The 25,944-nt window shown below is 50.2% G+C and overlaps 1 protein-coding gene across 3 annotated transcripts in view; it reads left to right on the plus strand.

Annotated features, from left to right (window-relative positions):
• The window catches only part of LAMC3 (laminin subunit gamma 3), an 80,890-nt gene that overhangs the window by 18,578 nt on the left and 36,368 nt on the right, over positions 1-25,944 (plus strand). For all 3 annotated transcript variants that reach the window (XM_049896163.1, XM_049896162.1, XM_049896164.1), the window contains exons 3-11: positions 2,249-2,379; positions 7,671-7,837; positions 10,109-10,297; positions 10,377-10,494; positions 12,698-12,796; positions 18,295-18,431; positions 20,766-20,876; positions 23,148-23,340; positions 23,527-23,645. In XM_049896163.1, the coding sequence (XP_049752120.1) occupies positions 2,249-2,379; positions 7,671-7,837; positions 10,109-10,297; positions 10,377-10,494; positions 12,698-12,796; positions 18,295-18,431; positions 20,766-20,876; positions 23,148-23,340; positions 23,527-23,645 (1,264 nt within the window). The remainder of the gene's footprint in view (positions 1-2,248; positions 2,380-7,670; positions 7,838-10,108; positions 10,298-10,376; positions 10,495-12,697; positions 12,797-18,294; positions 18,432-20,765; positions 20,877-23,147; positions 23,341-23,526; positions 23,646-25,944) is intronic.

A 25,944-nucleotide genomic window follows, 5' to 3' on the forward strand; every position in this document is an offset into this window, starting at 1 on the left:
AACCCCTACCCCGGGCACTTCTCCCTTGTCCTCGCCTCCTGGCACAAGGGATGGAGCTTTCTCCGAGGATGTGGAGTGTTTTTGGGTGGGAGGCTGGGAGGTAACAAAGGATGTGTGCATGTGGCTGCTGGGTCTCATGTCCCTCTGTCCCCCACAGAGGGTACAGGGATCTTGGAGAGAAGGTCTACTTGGCCGACCCATAATCAGGCCACCAGAGGTGAGGGGCAACAGCAGCATCCCTGGCTGGCTCCCTGTGGTGCTGGATGGGGCAAAATCACAGCTCCTTAGAACCCAAGTGCTACACCTTCCACATCTCCTTAACCCCACGTTCTGCAGCCAGGGATCTGTCCACGATAAACCCTGAGCCCACCATGGTTGTGGCTGGGCCATTACAGATTGCAAAAGCCCTTGCCTTTGTACAGTGGGGCTTCGGTCTGCCTAAATGACTTTACCTTTAAGGCATCGGGAGTGCCCTCTACAATGTGGGCTGAGGGAGCAAAGCTCATTTCTTTCCCAGCGCCCATCCTGGTGTCTTTTACCTCGTTCCTTTAATGTCATCCTCTTTACAGACTGATAGAGCAGGTCACAGGCCAGAAAGCAGATGCAGGAAGGGGCACTTGCCTGCTCTGTCACTCACAGGCCAGGAGACCTTGGGCAGGCCATTGCCATCTCTGGGCCCCACTGGTGTGATGAGGATGTTGGGGTAGATGCTGGAAGACAGGCTAGTCTAGTGGTGAAGACTTGGGCCCTGGGGTCAGACAGAGCTAAATCCCAGTTCTGCCAGGTAAGTTGGGCAATTTGGACCGGAATACTTTCCCTCACTGAGCCTCAGTCTCCTTGTCTGTAAAATGGTGATAACAACAGGACCTGCCGCATAGGGTTGCTGTGAGGACCCAACGAGGTGGAGAATGCAACATGCCTAACCCATAGTAACCATGCAGTAAGCGTCAGCCACTGCTACTGCGTCGTCCAACTCTGACTTCCAACTGGTTTGAGTTCTCTAGGTGGCACTTTTTCTAGAGAAAGAAAAGAACAGCAGTGCTTTCAGCTGTGGACTGCTGGGTTTTCCCACCTCAGGCCTTAGATCCAGACAGCAGCAGCTTCGGCAGCTCCTGGACACTTGTTAGAGAGGCAGCATCTCGGGCCCCACCCCAGACCTCTGATCAGAACCTGCATTTTACCAGCTCCCTGGGTGAGCTGAATGTACACTAACATTTACAAAACTCGGCGTTAGGTGATTCAAGGACTGATGGGGACTTGCAAACTCAAGCACAAACTCAGCTCAGTGTGGAGAGGCCCACTGAAGGTTTCTGGTCCCGCCAAAGCACCCACCCTCAGGCAGAGGCCCTCCATCCCAGGCAGTGGGCTGTCATGTTGCCAAGCTCAGGGGGAGCTGGAGAGACCCCTCTGGTCCCAGTTATGCTGGGGAGAGAAGAAAGACGTTTCCAGGAGCTCCTTTTCTGTACTGATGAGCCTGATTGCTAAACCAGGGGCTCCTGGGCTGAATTAAAATGTTGATTAAAATTCAGCGGGAGCTACCTCTGATTATAACAGCAGGCAGATCAAAATGTCAGCCTTCACGTGAGTCCTCCCCCACTTCCCCATCAAGCTCTTCCATGGGGAAGCTGTTTGATCAGCAAGTATTTATCAAGTGCCTGCTACGTGCCAGGCAGACAGAGGCTAGGGGCTTGGGATGTAGTGAGATCAAGGAGCTCCAAGTCCCTGCTCTCCTGGGGCTTAGATGTCACCTGGGGCAGGTGACTTGTCTGTGGGGACTGTCCTAAGCCAGGCCCCGTGGAGCAGGGGAAAAGGGTGCTGGGATATGCCCTCCCTCACAGAGCTCTAGAATGGGAGTTCGGGGGCCACTAGGAGAATTCAGGTGACCAGCACAGGCAGGATCTTATATGGTCTCCTGGCCCCCCTAGCAACAGCTCCACCACTTACATTCACCATCCATCTACTCCTTCGAACATCCTGGTGGGGTGGACACATTGGTTCCATTTCACAGATGGGAAAAACAGAGGCTCTAAGACATTAAGCACAGCCAGTGAGTGGCCTGGAACTCAGGTTGGCATGACCCCAAATCACGGGCTGCTTATTTCTGCAGTGTTCTCAGGGTCAGAGTTTGGCCTGTCCCTGTGCCCCAGGAGCCCCCCAGCACAGCCAGCCGGGCCTGCCAGCAGAGCGGGGTCGGGGCATATACTCAAGAACCTGTTAATGGTATCTCTTCTCGCCTTCGTCTCACCAGGACTGGGTCACCAGCACTGAGCTCCTCATCTCCCTAGACCGGCTCAACACATTTGGGGACGACATCTTCAAGGACCCCAAAGTGCTCCAGTCCTACTACTATGCCGTGTCCGACTTCTCCGTGGGCGGCAGGTAGGTGAGGGCAGGGTGCCGAGGCCTAGAGGGGAAGCAGGAGTAAAGCGAGGTGGCTGGCCACGTGGGAGTCACCTGGCGGTAGCTGTGGAGAGGCAGAGAAGCCAGTTCTGGTGCCCCAGGGGAGAGGAGGGAGCCAGGACTCTGGCTTTTGAGGCCTTCGCCCGGCTCCCTCCCACCACCCCAGATGTGTGCTTCCTGCTGCTTCTCTGGGGTATCAGCTGTGTCTCCCCTCCCCACCCCCCATGGAGCTACTCCCTGTTTGCTGGCTAGACACCCCAGGCTTTTGCCCTGCTGCTTTTTCTGCCTGGAGTTCCCCCTCCCTCTTCACATGTGGGAACTACTACTGCCCCCTACCCGCTGCCCCCAGAGAGAGGGACTCTGTGTCTGCACCCGGGGTTCCAGATTCCTCTCTTAGCTTTGGTCACTGCACGTTGTAGTTTGTTTGAGACTCTCCATCTCCAAGAAGCAGGGGCTATCCAGAAGGCAGGGGCTGGTGGTTCTCATCTCTACACCCCAGAGCCTGTCTTGTATGTATGCAGCTGCCCATCCTGGGGGCTCTATAAGGGCATGGCATGAGTGAAGGCACAGACAGTGGTCTTCACCATAAACATTTACAGCCTGTTTCTTTGAGAAGAAGATTGACAGCATGTCAGAGAGATGGAGGAAGCCCCTACCCCATACCCCTGACATTCATCATTCACTTGTACAAGCAACATTAGTCCAGCACCTGCTATGTACCCAATGGCAATGGTGGTTCAGTGATGGAACTCTCGCCTTCTTTGTGGGAGACAAGTCTGCTGGATGCAGATTTTGCCTGGGCAGGGGGCTTGGGCAGGGGGTAGGGAGGAGGGGAGGTGGAGGGGGTGGGTCAGAGTGTGACATTTGTTCCTGAAGAGCCACCTATCACCCCTCTCCCCCCAGCCCAGTGGCACCAGAGTCCCTCTGACTGGGTTCGACCCCTTGTATGAGCCCTCCCCCAGTATCTCCTACTGCTGCGACTGATCAGCCACTAGCTGGGGCAGGAGGTGAAGGGCTGTGCCAGTGACTGCCCCTCAGCCACATCTTGCAGCTATTGGGAAATGTAGGCTGTTTCCACTTTGCCCTCTGCTGGACCTGCTGCGGGATGCTCATCTCCCCCTCTCCTGAGGGGCACCACGCTGTCCCTGTGGCTGGCAGACCCTGGTCCCGGCCAGCTCTGCCCTGATCTCCATCGGTGACTTCAGCCAGCCCACTGAATGCGGTATGCCCAGTCCACATGAATTTTATCCCACAAATGCCATGTGCAAGGGGGGGCCAGGTTACTCACCCCAGACGCCACCCTGCCTCAGGTGGTTCTCAGGCCCCTCACCTCTCAAGAACCCAGAGCAGAACACCTGGGGGGTCCTACCAGCCCCCAGCCCACTCTGGGTCTCTGACATGCCCATTCTGCAAGCCTCATGGTGGGAGGCAGGTGACTGCTTGGACACCCAGACTTAGTATCCCAGGCCAGGGGTCCCGTCTCCCAGGGCCCCACATAGCCCTGCCCACCAGGGTCCTTATGCCTTCAGAACCCCTTTCCTTTCCTGCCTCAGCCTGCTCTCTACTTCTGCATACAAAAGCTGGGCATGGTGGCAGCCCCAGGTAACTTCTGCTTCCCTAAAGCCAGGAACACCAAGGCCTGCCTGCCTTCTTGGCATTGGGGGAAGGAAAATATGGAATGAACAGAGAGAAAAAGCCTACCCTTGATGACTGCCGCTGCCACGTTCCTCATATGAACCAGCAGTTTTTGTAGGGTACATCCTGCTCGCAAGGTCCCGTGCTGAGCACTTTGCAGCCACGGTTTCTTTGAACCTCCACAACCATCACTTGTTATCGTCCCCATTTTACGACCAAAAGACCAGAGGCTCAGAGAGCTTGAGTGACTTACCCAAAGCCCTGCAGCCAGGAGGGTCAGTGCCGGCCCTGTTTGCACATCCAGGGCACATCTGTCCAGGGCCTCCTGTGCACCAGTCCAGTGCCCGGGGCTGAGATCCTAAGAGAGTAAGACAGAATGTGTTCCTGCCCCAGTCTTCTGGGGCAACAGACACAAATCCGAGTATCTCCCCAATAAAAGTGTAAACACGTACAGAATGATGAGAATAGGGAGGCTGGTGGAATGGAGCCAAGGCCTGAGCCAGAGGTGAGGGGTGGGCATTCCAGGCAGGAGGATCAGCATGTGTGAATCCTGGGGCTTGAGGAGCTAGGAAATGGTTGGTGTGGCTGGAGTGAGGATGTGGTACAGGGCAGGGCAGGAGATGAGGCTGGAAGACTTTTAGGACTTGTGGACCACAGGCCAAGTTTATTCTTAACCCACAGTTAATGCGAAGCTGTTGAAGGATTTGATCAGGGTAGCAACTGGGTTGCTCTTTAAAGTTTTGAAAAGCAAAGATATCACTTTGATGATAAGGTGCATCTGACCCAAGCCATGGCCTTTTTCATTCACCTAAAATGCATGTGAAAACTTGACCATGAAAAAGAAGAATTGATGCATGAACTGTGGTGTTGGAGAAAAACATTGAATATATTGTGGACTACCAAGTTGGAGTCGACTTAATGACACACCACTACCAAAAAAAAAGAACCAACAAATCAGTCTTAGAAGAAATATAGTCAGAAGGTTCCTTAGAATTGAGGATGGCGAGATTTTGACTCACTTACTTTGGAAACACCATTTGCTGGAAAAGGACATGATGTTTGGTAAAGTAGAGGGCCAACAAAAATGAGGGAAACCCTCAATGTGATGGATTGACACGATAGCTGCAACCATGGACGCAAACAGTCATGAACATGGCACAGGACTGGGCAACGTTTAATTTTGTTATATGTAAGGTTGCCGTGAGTCAGAGTTGTCTTGACAGCAACTAACAATAAGAAGCAAGCAACAGAGTCACATTTTTTAAGCATCTCAATCCCCTGATGTGTGTGGAGAAAGGTAAGAGATGAGAGGAAGCCTGGATGACGGGGGCAGCCATCGTAGGAGTCATTTGGGAGATGAGGGCAGCTTGGGCCAGGGAGGCAGTGAAGGTAGTGTGAGGGGGAGTGGAAGAAGGGAGTGGTATTGACTTGGGGGGGTGGGTATTTACAGAGGTCCAAAACCTATTTAGGACAGAAAATCTGCTCTTTTGTGTAAGTGATGGGCTATGGGGTTAGGAAGTCTCAGGATGATGTCCATACTTCCCGTTTCTATATTCTGGTGATGGTGCTCAGCAAGATGCGGAAGGCAAGGAAGTGGACCATGGGCCCAACTGCCTGAACTTTGGGGTGTCTACATCTGCCAGGGAACGCTGGGGCTTGGGAGTGAAGGGAGGTATTGGTGAGGCCCTCTCTGCTCTCCTCCCTGCCAGCCCCATTTGGCTCAGCTCTAACCTCCTGGGACGGGAGGTCTCCAAGGTTGGCAGGCAGCAGTGAGCTCCAGCATCTGCTGTCAGGGGCTTTGAGCCAGAGAATATCTGGGCCCCAGCCGTGAGGAGCTGGACCACCCTCAGCCCGGCAGCTGGCTGGGGAAGGCAGCTCACTGGTGGGTGCAGGTGGCCCGAGCAGCCTGTGTTCCACAGTGGCCTCCAGGAATTTTACTCTCCTTCCCTTGGGGTCAGAGGGCTTAATGGAGGAGGGAGGCATTTGCAGCACCCCTTCAAGGACATGGGTGGTCCTTTGTCACTGCCCTGGGCTTCTGTGCCCCACGACTGCCTGACACCCACCTCACCTGTGCCAGAAGTGCTGAGTGCTGCCTCCCTACTTCAGGCTCCTGCTGGAGTGATGCCCCGTAGCCTTCCCCAGCCCTGTCTTCCCATGTTAGAGAAAGCACAGGGTCCTGGCTGTAGTTAGCAATTCCTCAACACCCACTGGGGACACAGTGTAGAATATGGCTTGTGGGGAATGTATGAGTTTCCTGGAGATGTTTTAACAAAGCACCACAAACTAGGTGGCTCAAAACAACAGAAACTTACTTCCTCATAGTTCTGGAGGCCAGAAGTCTGAAATCGAAGTGTCGGCCTAGCTGCGCTCCTTCCAAAGGCTGTAGGGGAGAATCCTTTCTTGCTTCTTCCTAGCTTTTGTTGGCTCCCGGCAATCCTTGGTGTTCCTCAGCTTACAGCTGCATGACCCCAATCCCTGCCTCCATCTTCACATGGCAGTCTTTCCTCGGTGTGGCTCTGTCTGTCCTCTTCTCTTCTTGTAAGGATACCAGTCATTGGATTTAGGCCCACCCTAATCCAATATGATATCATCTTAACTAATTACATCTTCAAAGGCCCTATATCCAAATAAAGTCACATTCTGAGGTTCCAGGTAGACATGAATTTGGAGGGGACACTATTCAACCCACTTTAGGGAGCTACCACATGACTACAGAGACATGCCCAGGAGCTCAGGGTCAGTGTGAAGTCAGAATACAGGGTTCAAACTCTAGCTCTGCTGCCTGGTGTCTGTCACTTTGCAGGCCTGAGCCTCAGTTTCCTCATCTGTGAAATGGGCATAATAACAGCCCCTCCTGCCTTGGTGGTGAGGTTCCAGGGAGAGAGAAGATGTGAGCTGATTGCCCAGCCTGGGACCAGGCACAGAATAATTCCACAAGCTGGGAGCTGTGGTCATCCTCTAAGTTTCTCAGTCTGGCTGCTCAGGACGGGGTAATGGCCACACAGGCTCAGGCCAGCGAAGCGTGTCATGCAGTTCCCGGAAAAGCTCTTTGTCCCTGCTGGGTCCACCCATCTCCTGATCCTGTGAGAGGGTAGGAGGGGGTCGGGACATGGCCCAGGGCTGCTCTCAAAGACAGAGTCTGTTGGGGATTTGGGACAAGCTGTTCCCTGTAAGGGACAACCTCTTTCTCCTCCTTTTAGACACAGTTGAAAGAGAACTACATGAGGCAGCCTCCTTAGCCACCCCTTCCCACGCCCACCACCCCGAGACCACCAGCCCATCCTTCCCCATGGGAGACAGAGATGATTTCTCCCTGGGTCCCTCTTGGCTCCTAGGAGGGCTCCTCTCGGGCAGAAACCTTTTGTGGCAGCTTTGCTAACTCTGTCCCTTATTAGCTGGTGGCCTTGGTCAATGTGCCTCAGTTTTTTCATATGTTAAGTGGGGACCATGAGGGGCTGTGAAGACACAATGGGTTTATGTAAGTACAGAGCTTAGAACAGCGAGTGCCCAGTGCAGCCATTTCTCTAGTATTGTTACCCAGGGCACATAGCAGGCATTCATTCAATAAAGCGCACACCCACAGGAGCTACCTGACTATTAACCTGGGATACCCCTCCTCCATGCTCTCTTCCCAGGTGCAAGTGTAATGGGCATGCCAGCGAGTGTGGCCCCAGTGAGGAGGGCCAGCTAGCCTGCCGGTGCGAGCACAACACCACCGGCCCAGACTGTGAGCGCTGCCTGCCCTTCTTCCAGGACCGCCCGTGGGCCCGAGGTGCAGCCGAGGCTGCCAACGAGTGTCTGCGTGAGTGTCCAGGCAGGACAGACTCCCCTGAACATGGCTGTGGGGACTGCGCCTGGGTGGCCCTGGCTGACAGCTGGGGCTCTGAGCCCTCCGCACCACTGCAGGGATGAGGGGAAACTGGGGGGACCTTTAAGCTCCTGTCTCCCCCATCAGCAGCCCCGCTTCCCCACCCAAGTCCACCCCAGTAGAGGCGCCTGTGGGCTCCAACGACTTGTTCCTTTGTCTTCACTGTTCCAACCCCAGTTGCTAATCAAAGCCAGGCCACCCCAGTTACAAGGGGGGTGCTGACCTGCCCACCCCAGCCTTTCCCATGGCCCCAGGCAGCCCTTTGATATACACCCCCTTGAGTGATGTGGCTTTGCCAGCCAAACCTCAGAGACGCGCCAAGGAGAGGAGGGTGCCGTCATACCTTCTCCAGTGACATGGGGCCATGTGGGGGACCACCGCCTTCTTCCCACCGCCACCTGGCGTGCCGGCCTGCCCATACGCCCTCTACCACCCCCAGCCCAGCCCTTTCTCTCCCCAGACACCATCTGGTTTCCTTTAGGTTCTCCCATGTATTCTGTTGTCGCCAGGCACTGGCACTGTTGCCAGGAGGAAAAGTATTTTCATACGGAGGCGCCTCTGACTGGCCTGGCTTCCAGTCCCTGTTGTCCTCTTGGGTTTGGGCTTGGGCTGCTGGCGGCCAGGGCTGGGATGGGGAGGGACAGCCTGTTCCTTGGGACGCAATGCTGTCAGCAGGAGCTGCCTCGTGCTGCCTTGGCCGTAATGGGTTCCTGCTGCCCTTTCTGGCCCGCCTCCACCAGGGCCCCCTCCAGGCCCAGGTGGCCGTGCTGGCTGGCTCCACAGCAGGGATACAAAAGGCCAGGCGGCTTATGCCGCATCCGTATCTCAGTGGTCACACCTCTGTCCTCCAGCCACCCAGCCTGGAAGCCAGGGCTTCGTGTTTGAGCCCGCGCCACCCCCTCCCCCCCACCAGGCCAGCCAGCCCCAGAGCCCCAGATTCTGTTGGCATTCCTCTGATCCATCTAACTTGTGTCCTTGGTCCAGGCCCCATCGCCTCCCCACTGGGTGCCTGTACACCCATCTTCCCTGATCTCCCTGCCTCTAGTCCTCCTTCACCTGCAGCTGGAGGCTCCTTCTGAAGTGGAGATTATGCCCATCCCCTGCTCAAAACCTTTCCATGGGCCCCTTGCTCAGAGGCAAAGTCCACTCAGCACGTTGCTGGCCTCCCCAGAGCAGGCTCTGCTGACCTCTCTGACCTCTCTGACCTCACAGCTGCCCCCCTTCTGTGCCCCATCACACTGCATACCACCCCCACCCAGCCTGGCTCATAGCCAGTAGTGTGCCACGCCCACAGTGTCCCCGTAGTGCACTGCTTGCCACCCCGACACTGGGCACATCTTATTTATTTATCCTCTGGGCTTTCACCTCCTGCCTGGAAAATCCCCTCCCCTTTCACCTGGTAACTATTTCCTGCTCATCCTTCAGGTTCAGCTTAGCTATGATTTCCTCCAGGAAGGCTCGGTGCATCACCCCCAGGACAGTTGTAGGGGCCCCTCCTCTCCTTTCAGGTCCCAGCCCCCCAGTCCCACTCTATGCTTCTATCACAGAGCCTCACCATGGGGCTTTTCACTCGCTCCCTGTGTCTGGCTTCTGGACAGAGGTGTGACCATAGGAGTGAGGGCTGGGTCACTCCAGGACAGGAACAACGTCCCTGTCTATCACTGCACATCCCCCTGGGCTCACCACACAGAACTGATCCTTGGACGTATTTTTTCTTAATGAATTAATGAGTGAATGAAGGGTGACTTGTGCTTTCCATGAGCCTGCATAACCTGGGATTTTTTTTGAAGTGCTGGAGACCAGATTCACACAATTATCATGTCTTGGAGAGTCTGCAGGACATCTCGGAGTGAGCCACAGTGCATCTCTAGAAGGTGGTCAGTGTGCGATCCATGACCCAGCGACCAGACATCCTGGTTTCCCTGGGGTGTCCTGTCTAGGCCTGATGTTTTGGTGTGTTTATTGATGGTGTCTCCTTTGCTTTTAAGTGTGTCCTGGTTTGGATGGTCAATTAGTTGGTCTTCAAATCTTTGATCAAGCTAGGCTTGAACCCTGCCCTCCATGGAGCTGCATGCTTGTCTGGCACAGGGAGGTTGGCTGGCACTCACTCTCCTCCTACCATGTGCCAGCGGCTGTTGTAGGCACCTACCAAAGGGAGAGCTGGGCAGGCCCTCACACCCCCTCTCCCCTGTCCCCCACCTGCAGCCTGCAAGTGCAGCGGCCGCTCAGAGGAATGCACCTTTGACCTGGAACTCTTCCGCAGCACAGGGCATGGCGGGCGCTGCCATCACTGCCGCGACCACACTGCCGGGCCACACTGCGAGCGCTGCCAGGAGAACTTCTATCGCTGGGACACACAGATGGCATGCCAGCCCTGTGACTGCCACCTGGCAGGTGAGTAGGCCCCCGCCCCTCCCCGCCCCCCACTCCTGCCTGTCCCGGTCCATGCTGCCCTGCGTCCTCCCTCCACCAGGCTCCCTGCACCTCCAGTGTGATGGCTCGGGCGCCTGCACCTGCAAACCTACTGTGACGGGCTGGAAGTGTGACCGCTGCCTGCCTGGGTTCCACTCACTCAGCGAGGGAGGCTGCAGGTGAGGGTGGCCGGGGAGGAGTAGGGCATGGGTGGCCCACCACTGGCCCACCAGCTGGTCTTGGGGGTTGAGGACAGGCTTCCCGTAACAGGTGCTGAGTTCTACCTGAGACCTGATGAATGAGGGCCAGGCAGGGGCAGAGGGAGGGGCAGGTGTTCCAGGCAGGGGCAGAGAATGTGCGAAGGCCCTGAAGTGAACAAGCCTTGTGCACTCAGGGCCCTTCAGGGGGAGGTCTTGACAGCTGAATGTGGAGTGCAAGAAGAGAGGGTGCGCAGAGGAGGCCGGGTCCAGCGAGGCCTCAGGGGTCTCAGGAGGAGCTGTGGATTGACCTGAAGCAGGAGGGGATGAGATTGAAGGTCAGGGCAGGGGCTGCAGCAGTAACACCTAGGAGTGGTGCCAGCCTGGACTAGGGTTTGGCCATGGAGAGGGAGAGAACTGGACAGATTCCAGAGCCCCTCTCGGAAGGCGGAGTTGGCAGGATGTGGTCACAGAAGGCTGAGGATGGAGGAGGGACAAGGCCAACTTCAGGGCTCTACTTCAGGCATCCTGGCAGCATGAGAAAAGGAGCTGGGGATGGAGATGCTGAGTGCAGTCTGGGGTGTGCTGAGTCAGCAGGTGCCTATGGGACATCCAAGGAGAGAGATGGACGGGGGCTACTGGGGTCTGACCCTCAGAAGAGGGGTCTAACAGGAGACGTTTGTCATCACTTGATTGAGAAAATGCACAATGACAAAAAAAGTACAGCTATTATAAATTCAGAACCACTTTTGAATGAATTTGGCTTTGATTAATTGCATCACTCTCCTTGTATGTTTGAAAGTCAGTGCAATGGTATTGGGGATGTGTGGGAAGTTTCAATCCTTTGCAAAATACTCAGTGGTTCTGGGTAGAAAACTGGCCACTGGATGGGGACCTGTCTGATTCCCCAGCGTCTCTCTGTCTCTAGGCCTTTGTGCCTTGTCTTAGTCATGCAGTGCTGCCATAACAGAAATACACAAGTGGATGGCTTTAACAAAGAGAAATTTATTCTCTCACAGTCTAGTAGGTTACAAGTCTAAATTCAGGATGGCAGCTCCAGGGGAAGGCTTTCTCTCTCTGTTGGCTCTAGAGGAAGGTCTTTGTCCTCAATCTTTCCCTGGATGAGGAGCTTCTCAGGCACAGGGACCCCATGTCCAAAGGATGTGCTCTGTTTCTGATGCTGCTTTCTTGGTGGTAGGAGGTCCCCCTGTCTCTCTGCTTGCTTCTATCTCTTATATCTCAAGAGATTGCCTCAAGACACAATCCAATCCTGTAGGTTGAGTCCTATCTCACTGACACAACTGCCTCCCATCCTCCCTTATTAACATCATAGAGGCAGGCTTTACAACATACAGGAAAATCACATAGTACAGGGAATCATGGCCCAGCCCAACTGATACACACATTTTTGGGGGGACATAATTCAATCCGTGACACTGCTGCTGTTCTTCCTAGCCTGGAGTGGTCTCCCCTTATCCTCCAAGCCTCTCCCAATCTGTGTCTAGCAAACTCCTACTTGTTCTTCAGTTCTCAGCCACAGTGCCACTCCCCCAGGAAGTCTTCCCTTCCACCTGCCCTTTGCTCCCACTCCTAGACCAGGGCACATGTGCCTCCTTGGTGCTGCCACAATCTCCTCCAATAGCACGTATCACAGTATAGTGTCTGCCTGTTTACCTGTCTGTTCTCACTGAACAGTGTGCACTGTGAGGGTAGGAGCTGTGTCTTTTTTGATGGGTAGATGGAAAGGTGGATAAATGGATGAGTACATGGCTGGAAGGGTGGATGAATGGGTGCCTGGTGAATGAATGAGTGGATGGATGGATGGATGGGTGGGTGGGTGGATGGGTGAGAGGGTGGGTGGGTGGGTGGTTGGGTGGATGGATGGGTAGATGGAAGGATGTGTGTGTAGGTAGATGGATAGATGGAAGGATGAGTGGCTGGGTGGACGGATGCATGGATGGATGAGTGGGTGGGTGGGCAGATAGATCCCTATATGGCTTAGTAGATGGGTCAATTCCTTGGCAAGGTGGGAATAATAAAGCCAGGGGTAGGCTCTTCAGTCAGTCTGCTTCTGGTCCTCTCAGGATCAGTGAAGGACAGGGAGATTTCTTCCAGGGAGAATGGGCTATTGCCACTCTGGACTTGCTCATTGGACATTTTTTCAGTTGTCCTATCTCTTTGGCAGACCCTGCACCTGCAATCTTGCTGGCAGTCTGGGTACCTGTGACCCCCGCGGTGGACACTGCCCCTGCAAAGAGAATGTGGAAGGCAACCTGTGTGACAGGTGGGTGAGCTGATTTGATAAAAAGCCTGCTGGAAGTGACATCAGGTGTCACTGAGGAGGCACCAATTGACTGTGGGGCCAGGGGAGGTCACAGACTTGGACATCCCCATCACCCTACACACTTCCTAGAACCCCATGAATCTGCCATCCAAGGAGTTATACAAAGGCTTTATGACACTGTTTATACTTTGACCCTGCACCATTGGTAAGTACATAAGCTATGAAAATATATTGAAAAAGAAAGAGCTGAAAGGACAGGAGAGAGAATCTAATCCAGCGATAACAAATACGTAACACTTGCACCACAACCATCTGATTTCACACCCATGGCAGACATCACTAATGGAGCACTACCACAGCCCTCCCATTTCATACCCATGGCAGACATCACTAATGGAGCATAGCAGTCTTTACAATGAGCCCTAATAGCCTCAGAATCCTTCTTAATCTCCTACTTTAAGAAGCCCTACCAATTGAGCTGAGAGTTAAGCCTATCTGCCACCCTTGCAACCCTATCATGTTTCAGATGGGATGTCTGAAGCTCAATGAGGTGAAAGGACTTTTCCAAGGTCACACAGTCTTTAAACTTCCTATTTCAAGCATTCAGGAGCTGGCCTCCTTACTCCAGCAGTGGGGTTAGCAAACAAACATGGGCTTACCTCCTTGGACATACACTATCTCCTCTTCCTGGCTTTGTCTTGGACCTTTGAAGCCTTAATGCACCCAGCTTAGGTCTGCCTGGAGCTCTTTGATGTCCTGTGACTGAGCCTAAGGGTCAGAGCTGGCCACAGACCCTGTGTGTAAAGTGCCTGACATAGTATTCTATTATGGACTCTATTCTTATTAATATGTGTTGGTGCTTTACCAGTTCAAGAAGAAGCCAGTACCAAAGCTGTGTGGTTGGTCCCTGGTCTCAACTGTCACTGGCCTTATCTGTCCCCTGGCCAGACCCAGGCTGCCCTCTCATCTTGTAAATGTGTGGGCTACGGGCCTGTGGGGAGGGAGGCTAACTTCCTCCAGAGTGTGGCTGGGAAGCTTCTCATCACAAGTCTGCCCCGAGTGCCTTGTGACCTTGAGTAGGTCCTCCCCTTCTGAGCCCCAGTTTGCACATTTGTGAAATGGGAGGGCTTGCTGAGATATGTTCATCTGAACTGGCTAGACATCAGGGTCGTCAGAAAGCTTCTTACGAATCAGATTCCTCCACCCAAGCCTGTTCATACTGATCCTCCAGGAGTAGAAACCAGGAATCTGTATATGTAAAATGTTTCCCCAGGACTATGGCTACAGGGGACATCTAAGTCAATTGGCAAAGTAAATTCTATTAAGAAAACATTCTGCATCCCATTTTGAAGTGTGGTGTCTGGGGTCTTAAATGCTAACAAGCGGCCATCTAAGATGCATTAATTGGTCTCAACCCACCTGGATCAAAGGAAAATGAAGAACACCAAGGTCACAAGATAATTATGAGCCCAAGAGACAGAAAGGGCCACATGAACTAGAGACTTACATCATCCTAAGACCAGAAGAACTAGATGGTGCCCGGCCACAACCGATGACTGCCCTGACGGGGAGCACAACAGAGAACCTCTGAGGAGCAGGAGAACAGTGGGATGCAGACCCCAGATTTCTCATAAAAAGACCAGACTTAATGGTCTGACTGAGACTAGAAGAATCCTGGCAGTCATAGTCCCAAATGTTCTGTTGACCCAGGATAGGAACCATTCCCAAAGACAACTCATCAGACATGGAAGGGACTGGACAATGGGTTGGAGAGAGATGCTGATGAAGAGTGAGCTACTTGTATCAGGTGGATACTTGAGACCGTGTTGGCATCTCCTGTCTGGAGGGGAGATAGGAGGGTAGAGAAGGTTAGAAACTGGCAAAACGCTCATGAAAGGAGAGACTGGAAGGAGGGAGCAGGCTGACTCATTAGGGGGAGAGTAAATGGGAGTATGTAGTAAGGTGTATATAAGTTTTTATGTGACAGACTGACTTGATTTGTAAGCTTTCACTTAAAGCACAATAAAAATTATTTAAAAACAAAAAAAGTTTCCCCAGGGCTCTTTGGAGAAATGGCTGATTCTAGAACTGGGGCAGAGAAAATACACGCTCCTGGAGCATCTTGTAGAGCCACAAAGTAAGGAAGTGCTTAAAAACAAAACCAAACAAGAACAAATGAACAACAACAAAACAGGATGGGGGCATGTCAAAGGGACACAGGAGCCAACCTGAAAGAGTTCTCAAAGCTGGAACAATTTAAGCCACAAAATAAATAATGATATGGCATTGCATTATAGCCCAAAGAATAAAATAAATACCCATGAGTCCATACTGATATAAATAGATTATTGAATAAATAAATAATTGGGGACAAAAGGACACATCTTCCTTCCAGAAGAATTCCAAATAATAAATGTGGAAGGAATGAGTGAAATAGAAGATCACTGTTATAACATCACAGTAATAATCGCTCCAGGCAAGACCACCCTGATGAACGTTAAAATGAATGCGCCAAACTTTAAGGAGAAACAGGACATTTGCATAGACTCAAAATATCTCCCTCAAAGGATTTATTAATTACTATGATGGTTTTAACATACATTTACAATTTTTTTGTACTCCCCCCACTCAAGGAGAGGGAGCTATATTCTCCTCCCCTTGGGCTGGATTAGGAGCCCTCGTGGCGAAATAGTTAAGTGCTTGGCTGCTAACCAAAAGGTTATCTGTTCAATCCCACCAGCCACTCCGAGGGAGACAGATTTGACAACCTGCTTCTGTAAAGATGTACAGCCTTGGAAATCCTATGGGGCATTTCTACTCTGTCCTATAGGATTGCTATGAATCAGAATCAACTCGACGGGAATTTTTTTTTTTTTTTTTTTTGCTTTTGGACTGGGTTTGGTGTCCCTGGGTGGTGCAAATGGGTAAGCGTTTGGCCACTAACTGAAAAGTTGGCAGTTTGAATCCACACAAAGGCACTTCAGAAGAAAAGCCTGGAGATCTCCTTCCAAAAGATCGCAGCTATTGAAAACCCGATGGAGCATAGTTCTACCCTGAAGCACATGGGGTCGCCAGAAGTCTGAATCGTCTCAATGGCAACTGGTTTGGTTTCTTGGTTTAGGGCTAGACTTAGTGACTTGCTTCTTCCTAATGATTAGAATATAGAAATTTTACAGTGGAGAAAACTGGCAGGCATCACCTTAACCCTTTTGTGAACCAGTTATTTTCTGCTTTGAATTTTTTGTTGATACCATGTGTTTTCATTAATGGAAGCATGCTGAATCATTGAGTGTGTTTGAATTTTTGTAGGTAGTATGGATTTTTTTTTTCTTACCCCCTCCCACAAGCCTACCCTAAGTGTTTAGTGTTACATATAAAGTACCACTAATTATACCCCAGTGTCCCTACCGGGGTCTATTGGTACGTGAACCAAAACCAAACCTGTTGCCGTCAAGTTGATTCTGACTCATAGCGACCCTATAGAACAGAGCAGAACTGCCCCATAGAGTTTCCAAGGAGCGCCTGATGGATTCGAACTACCAGCCTTTTGGTTAGCAGCCATAGCCCTTAACCATTACGCCACCAGCGCTTCCATTGGTACACCTGTGTAACAAATTAAAATTTTCAAAATTTCTATTTTTCCTACCAAAAATTCAGACACCTCATACAATACCCTGTAAAAACAGTAGCTTGTGGTACACACCTGTCTGTTTCTTTGGTTTCAAACAGTCATAAAGGCCCCTGCCTTGAAGCAGCACACACTGTCAGTGGTACAGCAGCTTCCCAGTAAACCTTCAGAGGCAGAAGAAGGAGTTGGCCTCCAGAGGTACCCATGAACATGAAAGGGTTAGCCTAGTGATGAAGGTTAACATCCCTGGTGATATCATGTGGTTATCATATATGTAAAAAAAAAAAAAATTGCCATCGAGTCAATTCTAACTCGTAGCAACTTTATAGGGCAGGGTGGAACTGCCCCATAGGGTTTCCAAGGCTATAACTCTTTATGGAAGCAGACTGCCACATCTTTCTCCTGTAAAGTGGCTGGTGGGTTCAAACCACCGACCTCCTAGTTAGCAGTGGAGCGCCTAACCATTGTGCCACCAGGGCTCCGTTGGATATCCTATACCCCTGATACAATGTGATGAGGACGCTTCATCCCTGTGTATTCTTCCCAAAGCCCATAACCTTGGACTAATCATGAGAAGACATCTGACAAACCCAAGCTGAGGAACAGACTACAAAATAAGTGACCAGTACTCGAGTCAAGGTCATGAAAGACAGCCTGAGAAACTGGCAGAGATTGGAGGGGAGTAAGAAAACATGATAATAAATGTAATGCCATATCCCAGATTGGATCCTGGAGCAGAAAAAGGACATTAGTGGGGAAAAAAAGGGTGAAATCCAAATGAAGCCTGGAGTTTAGTTAAAAGCATTGTATCAGTGTTAACTTCTTACCTTTGATAAACGTACCATGGTTGTTAAGATGTTAACATTAGGGAAACTGGGTGAAGAGTACGGTCAGTTCTCATCATTCACAGTTAACAGCTCCGTATAGTCACTGCAAACACTGAATTAGCAAATACTGAACTATTGCTCCGAGGGAAATACAGGGTTAGGTTCCTGAGAGCCTCTGGTCACAATAATTATGTCAACCTATCATTACATAACCTTGTTTTGTGTGTGTTTCTGCTTAGAGATAGCTTATTTAATATATGGAGCCTTCGTGGCACAGTGGTTAAGAGCTTGGCTGCTAATCAGAAGGTCACCAGTTTGAACCTACGAGCCAATCCTTGGAAACCCTATAAACAGTTCTACTCTGTCCTGTAGGGTTGCTATGAGTCAGAATCAACTTGATGGCAACAGGTTTGGTTTGGTTTATTTAATGCATGTTTTAGATTCATCAACGTTGAACTCACAGCCAACAGCTCTGTAACTCATGCCTGAATGAAACTTACCCAACATGTATATTTTCACATCACAACCTTCTAGCACTTAGGAACACTAGACAGCACTTCAGCACTGTGCTCAGGGGGCCACTTTAAACAGCAAAATCACCCAAAAAAGCAAAAAAATACAAAAAAGTGTGGCACTAAGTAGACTCACAAAAAGGACACTTGTTTACCGGCACGAGAGTGTTGCCTTGTTAGACATCAGTGGCGAACGTGTGCGTCAGGTGACTCAGTTTTCACCGCTCTGCACATGTCCACGAATGACCACAAAAGTGCCATGAACGTTGATTTGTGGTCTAGAAACAAATTATAACAAACGGGCAAATTCACAAATGCAGAACCCATGAACGATGAGGATTGACTGTATATGGGAACTCTGGACTATCTTTGTGACTCTTCTGTGAATCTAAAATTATTTAAAAAATTTTTTTCCAGTGATTCTGGACAATAATCTAGTTGAGATCACAAAACCTGCCAGTCTGGCCATCCCTTTCCCCACCCCTGGCCTATTCATTTGGCCCCAGTGGCCTTGTCCTGCTTCTGTTTCAGATGCCGCCCAGGGACGTTTAACCTGCAGCCACACAACCCAGCTGGGTGCAGCAGTTGCTTCTGCTACGGCCACTCCAAGGTGTGTGCAGCCGCCACCCAGTTCCGAGAGCACCACGTCCTCTCCGACTTCCGCCAGGGTAAGAGGTGCCTCCTCCTGCCTCCTTGGAGGGGTCTGCTTCTAACCCGAGTGGGCAAGTGATCCACCCTGGGGAGGACCCTATGTTGCTGGTGTAGGTGGCCATGAAATAGCCAAGGCCACAGCCGAGGGATAGGCAGTGTCTCCATATGCCCACACAGAGCACACTTAGTATGAGTCAGCTGTGAGTGGTCCATCCCTTGGCTCCCTCCGCAGCCTCTGCCCTTGTTCTCAGCCTCCAGCAGCGTTTATATTTGGCAGGTTTGGGGGCTGGGTACCATCCTTTGTATCCTGTAGAGAAATTGCCAATCACCCTGTCAAGATTGGCCTCCCTTGGTGTATCTAAATGCTAGAGGTTCAAGCTCAACCCCCCGGCCTCCATTTATTGAGCACCTGCTTCATGCTACGTACTATACTAAGCTCTTTTCATGCGTGGAACCTCGCAGAGACCCTGGCAGGTAGATACTTATAGATGGGGCCACCAAGACACAGGAAAGGGAGGTCCCTTGCCCGAGGTCATATAACTCAGTTGGTACCTGGATCCGTCAACTCCTGAGTTCTGCTCTTAACCAACATGCAGACTCTCTCTAGTCCAGGGGTGCTGTGGTGACCTGGGACCGGGACTCCAGGGTGGCACAGCCACAACTTTGGAGCATTGGCAGTGAGACCATGGCACAGGAAAGTGGCTGAGCTCTGAGCTCTGCATTAAGTCACAGCCTGCCATGGGCCAGGGGTCTTCGGAGGGTGACGTGTGCTGATCGTCCCCTCCCTCTCTCCCTCTCACCTTTCTGCCCTGGAGTAGCCACTCACCTTGGTTTAACAGGAGCCTGTGGGAGGGTGGCTCTGCCCTAGGGAGGTACCAGGGGCCCCACTGGGCTCCTGGGAACTGGCATTGGCCTTGGGTACAAATTTAGTTGAAGGCTCTGAGGTGCCCCAGACACAGGGTCAGCACGCCCTCTGCTGGACGCCGCGTGGAAAGCCAGCCCGAGAGGGGCTTGGGATCAGGGCACGGCCATAGAGTCTAGGATATTATTGTCACATGAAATTCATTTTAGGATCATAAGGACAACATTATTATCTCCTTTCACTTTGCGCCTGTTCCTGGGTTTGGCAATTCACTCGAATCACCTTATTTTATCCTAATGATCAAACTCTTTTGCCTCAGGATCCCTTTATATTCAGTCTTGAAAATTGTTGAAGACCCCAAAGAGCTCTTGTTCATGTGATTATTTATACGGAAATTTTTTGTATTCAAAATCAAACCCGAGTCATTTAAAAATGTTTAGTTCTTAATTCATTTTAAAAGAACAATAATAAACCTATCACGTTATAACGAAAATAACATACTTCTATGAAAAATAACTATCTTTTTTAAAACAAAACATTTCATGAGGAAAGCGGCATTTGTTTTACATTTTTGCAAATCTCTTTAAGGTCTGGCTTAATAGAAGTCAATTGGCTCTTGCCATTAGATCCGTTGCGAAATCACACACTTTGCCCTCTTGAGAAACTCCACTGTACACTTGTGAAAGAGACAGAATGAAAAGTGCTCGTGACATCTTGGTGTTATTAAGAAAATGGTTTTGACTCACAGGCTTCCTAAAAAGGTCTCAGGGATCTCCCAGGGCATCCAGACCATACTCTGAGAACTGCTACCCAGGGCTTTAAGAACACCATTGCCCCCATTTTGCAGACGAGAAACCAGCTTCAGAGAGGTTAAGTAACTTGCCCAGGGTTACGTACATATCCAGGAGGTCACAGAGGCTAGTGCAGCACTGAAAAAGCCCCGTGTCTCCCTTTCTGACCTCTCCTTTTTTCAGCTTTTGGGTGCCCCAGATATTTGACCTCTACCCCATTCCCTAGCTGCCCCCTGGAGAGCACCCTCTTTAGATTATTTGCTCTGTGGAGGCCTGTGCTCCATACCCTGCTGTTGCCAGAGGGAGGGTGGGCTGAACTTGGACTGGGGACCAGAAGGGCTGGGTTCTGGTCCTCGTTCTGCTACTTCCTAACCAGGTGGTCTTCCTGGAGACAATGGGGCTAATGGCACGTGCACTCAAATGATCTTGAATGATGGGTATGGTGAGGTCACAGGTGAGAAAGTTCTCTGAAATGGCCCTGATGTCCCAACACCCCCATACTGGGATCTCCAGGCTGTGTCCCCAGTGTTGTGTTCAGGCTTTGTCCAAGAGAAGGCCCTCTGGGTACCCTCTGGCTGCCATCCTTGGGGCCCTGGGAAGGGTGTGAAGTGGAAGGGGAGGCAGGGCCCTGTTGAATGTGTCCTTCTGCTCCATGCCTCACACTGATGGGCATGTGTGTGTCTGTGTTTATTGCCTAGGACCCGAGGGCTGGGGAGCCAGAAATGCGGGGGGCCTGGAGTACCCTGCACGATGGACCCCGAGGGGGATCATCCTGAGCCCAGAATCCGGGGAGGAGCTCACAGCACCAGGTACCACCGGCCACAGGCAGGGGCAGAACTGCCCTGTGTCAGTGTCCTCTTGCTGCAGTGGCAAAGTACACAAACCAGTGGCTTAAAACAACACAAATTTATCATCTCGTTTTGTTTAAAACATTTAGTAAAAATAAAAGTAATACCATTTGTTGCTTCTTTTGATCCAAACTTCTTGGAGTAAACCTAGTTTAGTCATGATTCATTTTCATAATGCGTTGTATGACTCTTTGCCAACTTGAAATTTTTGTGTCTGAATTCATAAATGATTTTGGTCTACAATTTCTATTTTGTGATGTTTATCAAGTTTTTGAATCTGGGATAGGCTAGATTTACAAAGTAATTTGAGAGGTGTTCTGTCTTTTCCTAATCTTTGGAAGAGTTTGAATAATATAGAGAGGGATTAGCTGTTCCTTGATGGCTTGACCGAATTCTCTTATAAATCCAGCTTGCTTGTACTTTTTCTAATGTAAATCTTTCAAAATCTTTACATTAGCCTCTCATTATTGATCTATTCAAACTTCCCACTTCATCTTATATAAATTTTGATATTCAAAGTTTTCCTAGAAATATGCCCATTTCATCTAAAACCTGTTGCTGTCGAGTTGATTATGACTCATTGGCACCCTAAAGGACAGAGTAGAACTGCCGCATAAAGTTTCCAAGATTGTAAATCTTTACTGAAGCAGACTGACACATCTCTCTCCTGAAGCGCGACTGGTGGGTTCGAACTGCTGACCTTTTCAACAAGATTTTTTTCAAATTAATTGGTATGCTATGAATCTTATATTCCCTTGGAAAAAAGTTCTTATTTATTTATTGCACTTTAAGGGTTTTAAGTGAAAGTTTACAAATGAAGTCAGCCTCTCCTATAAAAAGTTACACACGGCTTGCTATGTACTCCTAGCTGCTCTCCTCCTAATGAGACAGCACATTCCTCCTCTCCCCCTTTTATTCCCCGTGTTCATTCATCCAGCTCCTGTCCCCCTCTTCTCATCTTGCCTCCAGGCAGGAGCTGCCCACATAGTCTCATGTGTCTACTTGAGCCCAGAAGCTCATTCCTTATCAGTATCATTATCTATCTATCAAATCCCTGTCTGAAGAGTTGGCTTCGAGAATGGTTCCAGACTTGGGCTAACAAAGGGTCTGGGGACCATGACCTCCAGGGCCCCTCTAATCTCAGTCAGACCATTAAGCCTGGTCTTTTTACAAGAATTTGAGATCTGCGTCCCACTGTTTTCCTGCTCCATCAGGGGTTCTCTGTTGTGTTGCCTGTCTGGGCAGTCATCAGTTGTAGCCAGGCACCATCCAGTTCTTCCGATCTCAGGCTGATGCAGTCTCTGGTTTATGTGGCCGTTTCTATCTCTTGGGCTCGTCTTTACCATATGTCTTTGGTGTTCTTCATTCTCCTTTGCTCTGGGTGGGTTGAGAGCAATTGATGCATCTTAGATGGGTAAGACCCTAGATGCCTCTGAACAAAGTGGGATGCAGAACGTTTTCTTAATACATTTTGTTACGCAACAAATTTATCATCTTACAGTTCTGGAGGTCAGAAGTCCGAAATGGTCTCACTGGACCAAAATCAAGGTGTTGGCAGGGTTGCATTCCTTCTGGAGGCTTTAAGGAAGAATCTGTTTCTTTGCCCTTTCCAGCAACTGGAGGCTGCCCTCATTCCTTGCCTTGTGGTCCTCTTCCATCTTCAAAACAGTGCTGGGCTGAGCCTTTCTCAGGCTGTGTTCCTTTGACACTGACTTTTCTGCCTCCCTCTTCCACATTGGAGGACCCTTGTAATTACATTGGACCCACCTGAATAATCCAGAATAATCTCCCTATTTTAAGGTCAGCTGATTAGCAACCTCAATTCCATCTGAAATTTAAATCCCCCCTTGCCATGTAACCTAACATATTCACTCACATGCACGCTCTGTTGTCTCATTGGACTTCACTTACAAAACACAAGTTCAAAGATAAAATTACTAAAAGTGTCAAGAGAGCATTAAACCAAGCATGGGGGCCCTGTGTGATTGTCACATATGCAAGTGAGCAGGAGATACATGTAATAAGCATGACCCCAGTGTGTTGCTCCTCATTCACATTTATGACCAGGATATGTGGGTGGGCCCCCTTCACACTGCTGGGCAGGGAGTCTTCATGTCTGCCTTGCTGCAGTTTTATCTTATTTGAATGATTAATTGCCAATAAAACCAATATAGACATTTAATGTCAAGCTAATTAAATAAGAACGTTAAAGCCACCTTCTTTTGTCTGCAGAGAAGTTCCTGGGAGACCAGCGGTTCAGCTACGGGCAGCTCCTCACAGTGATTTTCAGGGTGCCCCCTGGGCACTCCCTACTCCCCATGCAACTGTGGCTGGAAGGGGCAGGATTGGCCTTGTCTCTGCGGCACTTCAGCCTGTCCAGCCCCCAGGATACTGGGCAGCCCAGGGAGGTGCAGCTTAGGTTCCAGTAAGTGTCTTCCTCTGCCCTGGGGGGGGTGGGTGGTGGGAAGGGAGGCAGGGTGTTCAGCTGGTCTCTGAGGTTCGGGCACAATTCACATTCATCTTGTGGCCTGGAGGACCGGTGATGATTCCAAGGCCGCTGCCCTCCCTGCCCCCATGCTCAAGTTCTTGTTTTGACCCTTCTCCCTGCCAGGTTGCAGGAAACCTCTGAGGACGCAAACCCTCTGCTGCCCGCCTTCCACTTTCAGCGGCTCCTCGCCAATCTCACCGTTCTGCGCATCCAGGCCAGCAGCCAAAGCTCAAACCCTCCTGGTCAGTAATGATAACGATGCCTCCAGAGAACTGAGCATCACCAGGTCCTCGGAGCAGGTCCTCCTGGCCCTGTCCTGTAGAAACCTCACAGCGGGGTGCTTATTTCCCATATTTACCCAGGCTCACTTACCCAAGGCCCTATAATCAATACAGGCAGTGGAGGTGGATGCTGAGGACAGAGGCGGGGACTAGGCAGGTGAGGGTACTGAGGAGGGACGATTCAGAGGGACAGATCTATGGCCAGCAAAGCAGCCAAGAACCATTGGATGCAGTCACTCCACTGTCACAGAATCCACATTGCCAGGGGGATGGATCCCTGGGAGCCCTGGTCAGTGCTAATGGCAAGGGGCAAGCCAAGATTCCCCTGAAAGAGCCGGTCCCCCTGTTGGTCACTGGTGGGATGACATCTAAATCACTTCATGAGCAGGTCTGGTTTTCTACACTTTCTGATTCCTTCCAACTCATGGTGACCCCATGTGTTGTAGAGTAGAACTTCTCCATGGGGTTTTCTTAGCTGTAGTCTTTGCAGAAGCAGTTTGCCAGGCCTTTATTCCATGGAGCCACTGGACGGGTACCTCTTCCCAAAGCAGGGTGCTAAGTCAACCCACATCATTGACCAGTATTTGCCCCCACCTCGCAACTGGTCACATAGGGATCCCATTCTTTACTGACATCATTGTCCTCTGGCCTGTCCCTAGTTCTTCCTCTCCCCATCATGCACTTTTCCCTCCTCCTTGCGAGCTCACCTTCTTACCCCCCACAGCTGTATGTACCTAGGCCAGGGATCCCATGGGGCCTCAGCCAGGAGCTCTGGGCTCTCCCTGTTCCTCCTGATCCCTCCCCAGCCAAGTGCTGGCGTGGAGGCCCAGACCAGGCACGTCTTCACTCTGCAGAAACGGCCTTGACCGTCTGCAGTGGAAGTGGCAAATAGAACCCAGGATGGGTTTGTTTGTTGATTGTTCTTTTTAATTTTTTTTCGATCATTGGTTTTAATTACAAAAGCGATACAGGCTCATGTAAAAATTCTAAAGATATAAATGCATTGGTTCCATTGCCTTTCAATATTGCTTTTTCATTTACTATGTCATGGATTTCCATTCTGATCTTAGTTATTTTCTTTCTCCTACTTCAGGCTTCATTTGCTCTCTTTTTCTAATTTCTTAAGGTGGAAGCTGAGGTCATGGATTTGAGACCTTGTTTTCCAATATAGGCATTTGAATCTATAATTTTTCCCCATCCCAAAGGACTGCTTTAATGGCATCTCTCCAATGTGATATCTTGTGTTTTCATTTTATAAAGTTAAGAGCGAATAGCCCCTGTCCCCAGATCCACCCCTCAGAGGAGAGTCACAGTTAACAGTTTGGGTGTATCCAAGGACATAAAACAGATGTGGGCCCACACATACAGGTTTTGTTTTTCCAAAATGAAATCCCGTTGAGTATATTGTACAGAAAAAAAAAATGTTTTTTTCACTTCCATATTATGGACATCTTTTCCTGTCAGCGCATGAGGGGTTCTCTGGGTGGGATTACCAGTTGCTGGGGTCTCATGTTATGGATGGGGTACAGGGTAACCACAGTTCAATGGCATAAGAGATGCATCAGAGCATGCTGGTGGAGAATGCTGTAAATCTTAGAGATGTAGACAGGGTGAAGGTTGTGAGCCTTCATCCCACTCCCACGCCTGAACGCCCTCCTCTTCTCTCTGGTAATGTTCTATTGTTTTGTAAAAACATACATCCACTGCTGTCAAGTTGATTCCGACTCATAGCGACTCTGTAGGACAGAGTAGAACTGCCCCATAGAGTTTCCAAGGAGCGCATGGTGGATTCAAACTGCTGAACTTTCGGTTAGCAGCCATAGCACCTAACCACTACGCCACCGGCTTTCCAAAACCATACATATATATATGTATATACATACACACACACATATATATATATAACATAAAACTTGCCATTTTAACCTTTTTTCATTTTAACCATTTTAAGTGTATAATTTGGAGACATTAATTATATTCAAACCATCACCACTATCTATTTCTAAAACTTTTTCACCACCCAAGCAGAAACTTGGTACTCATCGAGCAAGAATTCTCCATTTCCTCCTCCTACCCACCCCTGGTAACCAATAATCTACCTTCGTCTCTATGCATTTGCCTATTCTAGATATTTCACGTAAGTGGGATCATAAAATATTTGTCCCTTTGTGTCTGGCTTATTTCACTCAGCATGATGTTTTTGTTGTTTTTTTTTTTTTTAATTTTTTTTGTGCTTTAAGTGAAAGTTTACAAATCAAGT

This window comes from Elephas maximus, chromosome 9 (genome assembly GCF_024166365.1).
Source record: "Elephas maximus indicus isolate mEleMax1 chromosome 9, mEleMax1 primary haplotype, whole genome shotgun sequence".
In the NCBI taxonomy this organism is placed as follows: domain Eukaryota; kingdom Metazoa; phylum Chordata; class Mammalia; order Proboscidea; family Elephantidae; genus Elephas; species Elephas maximus.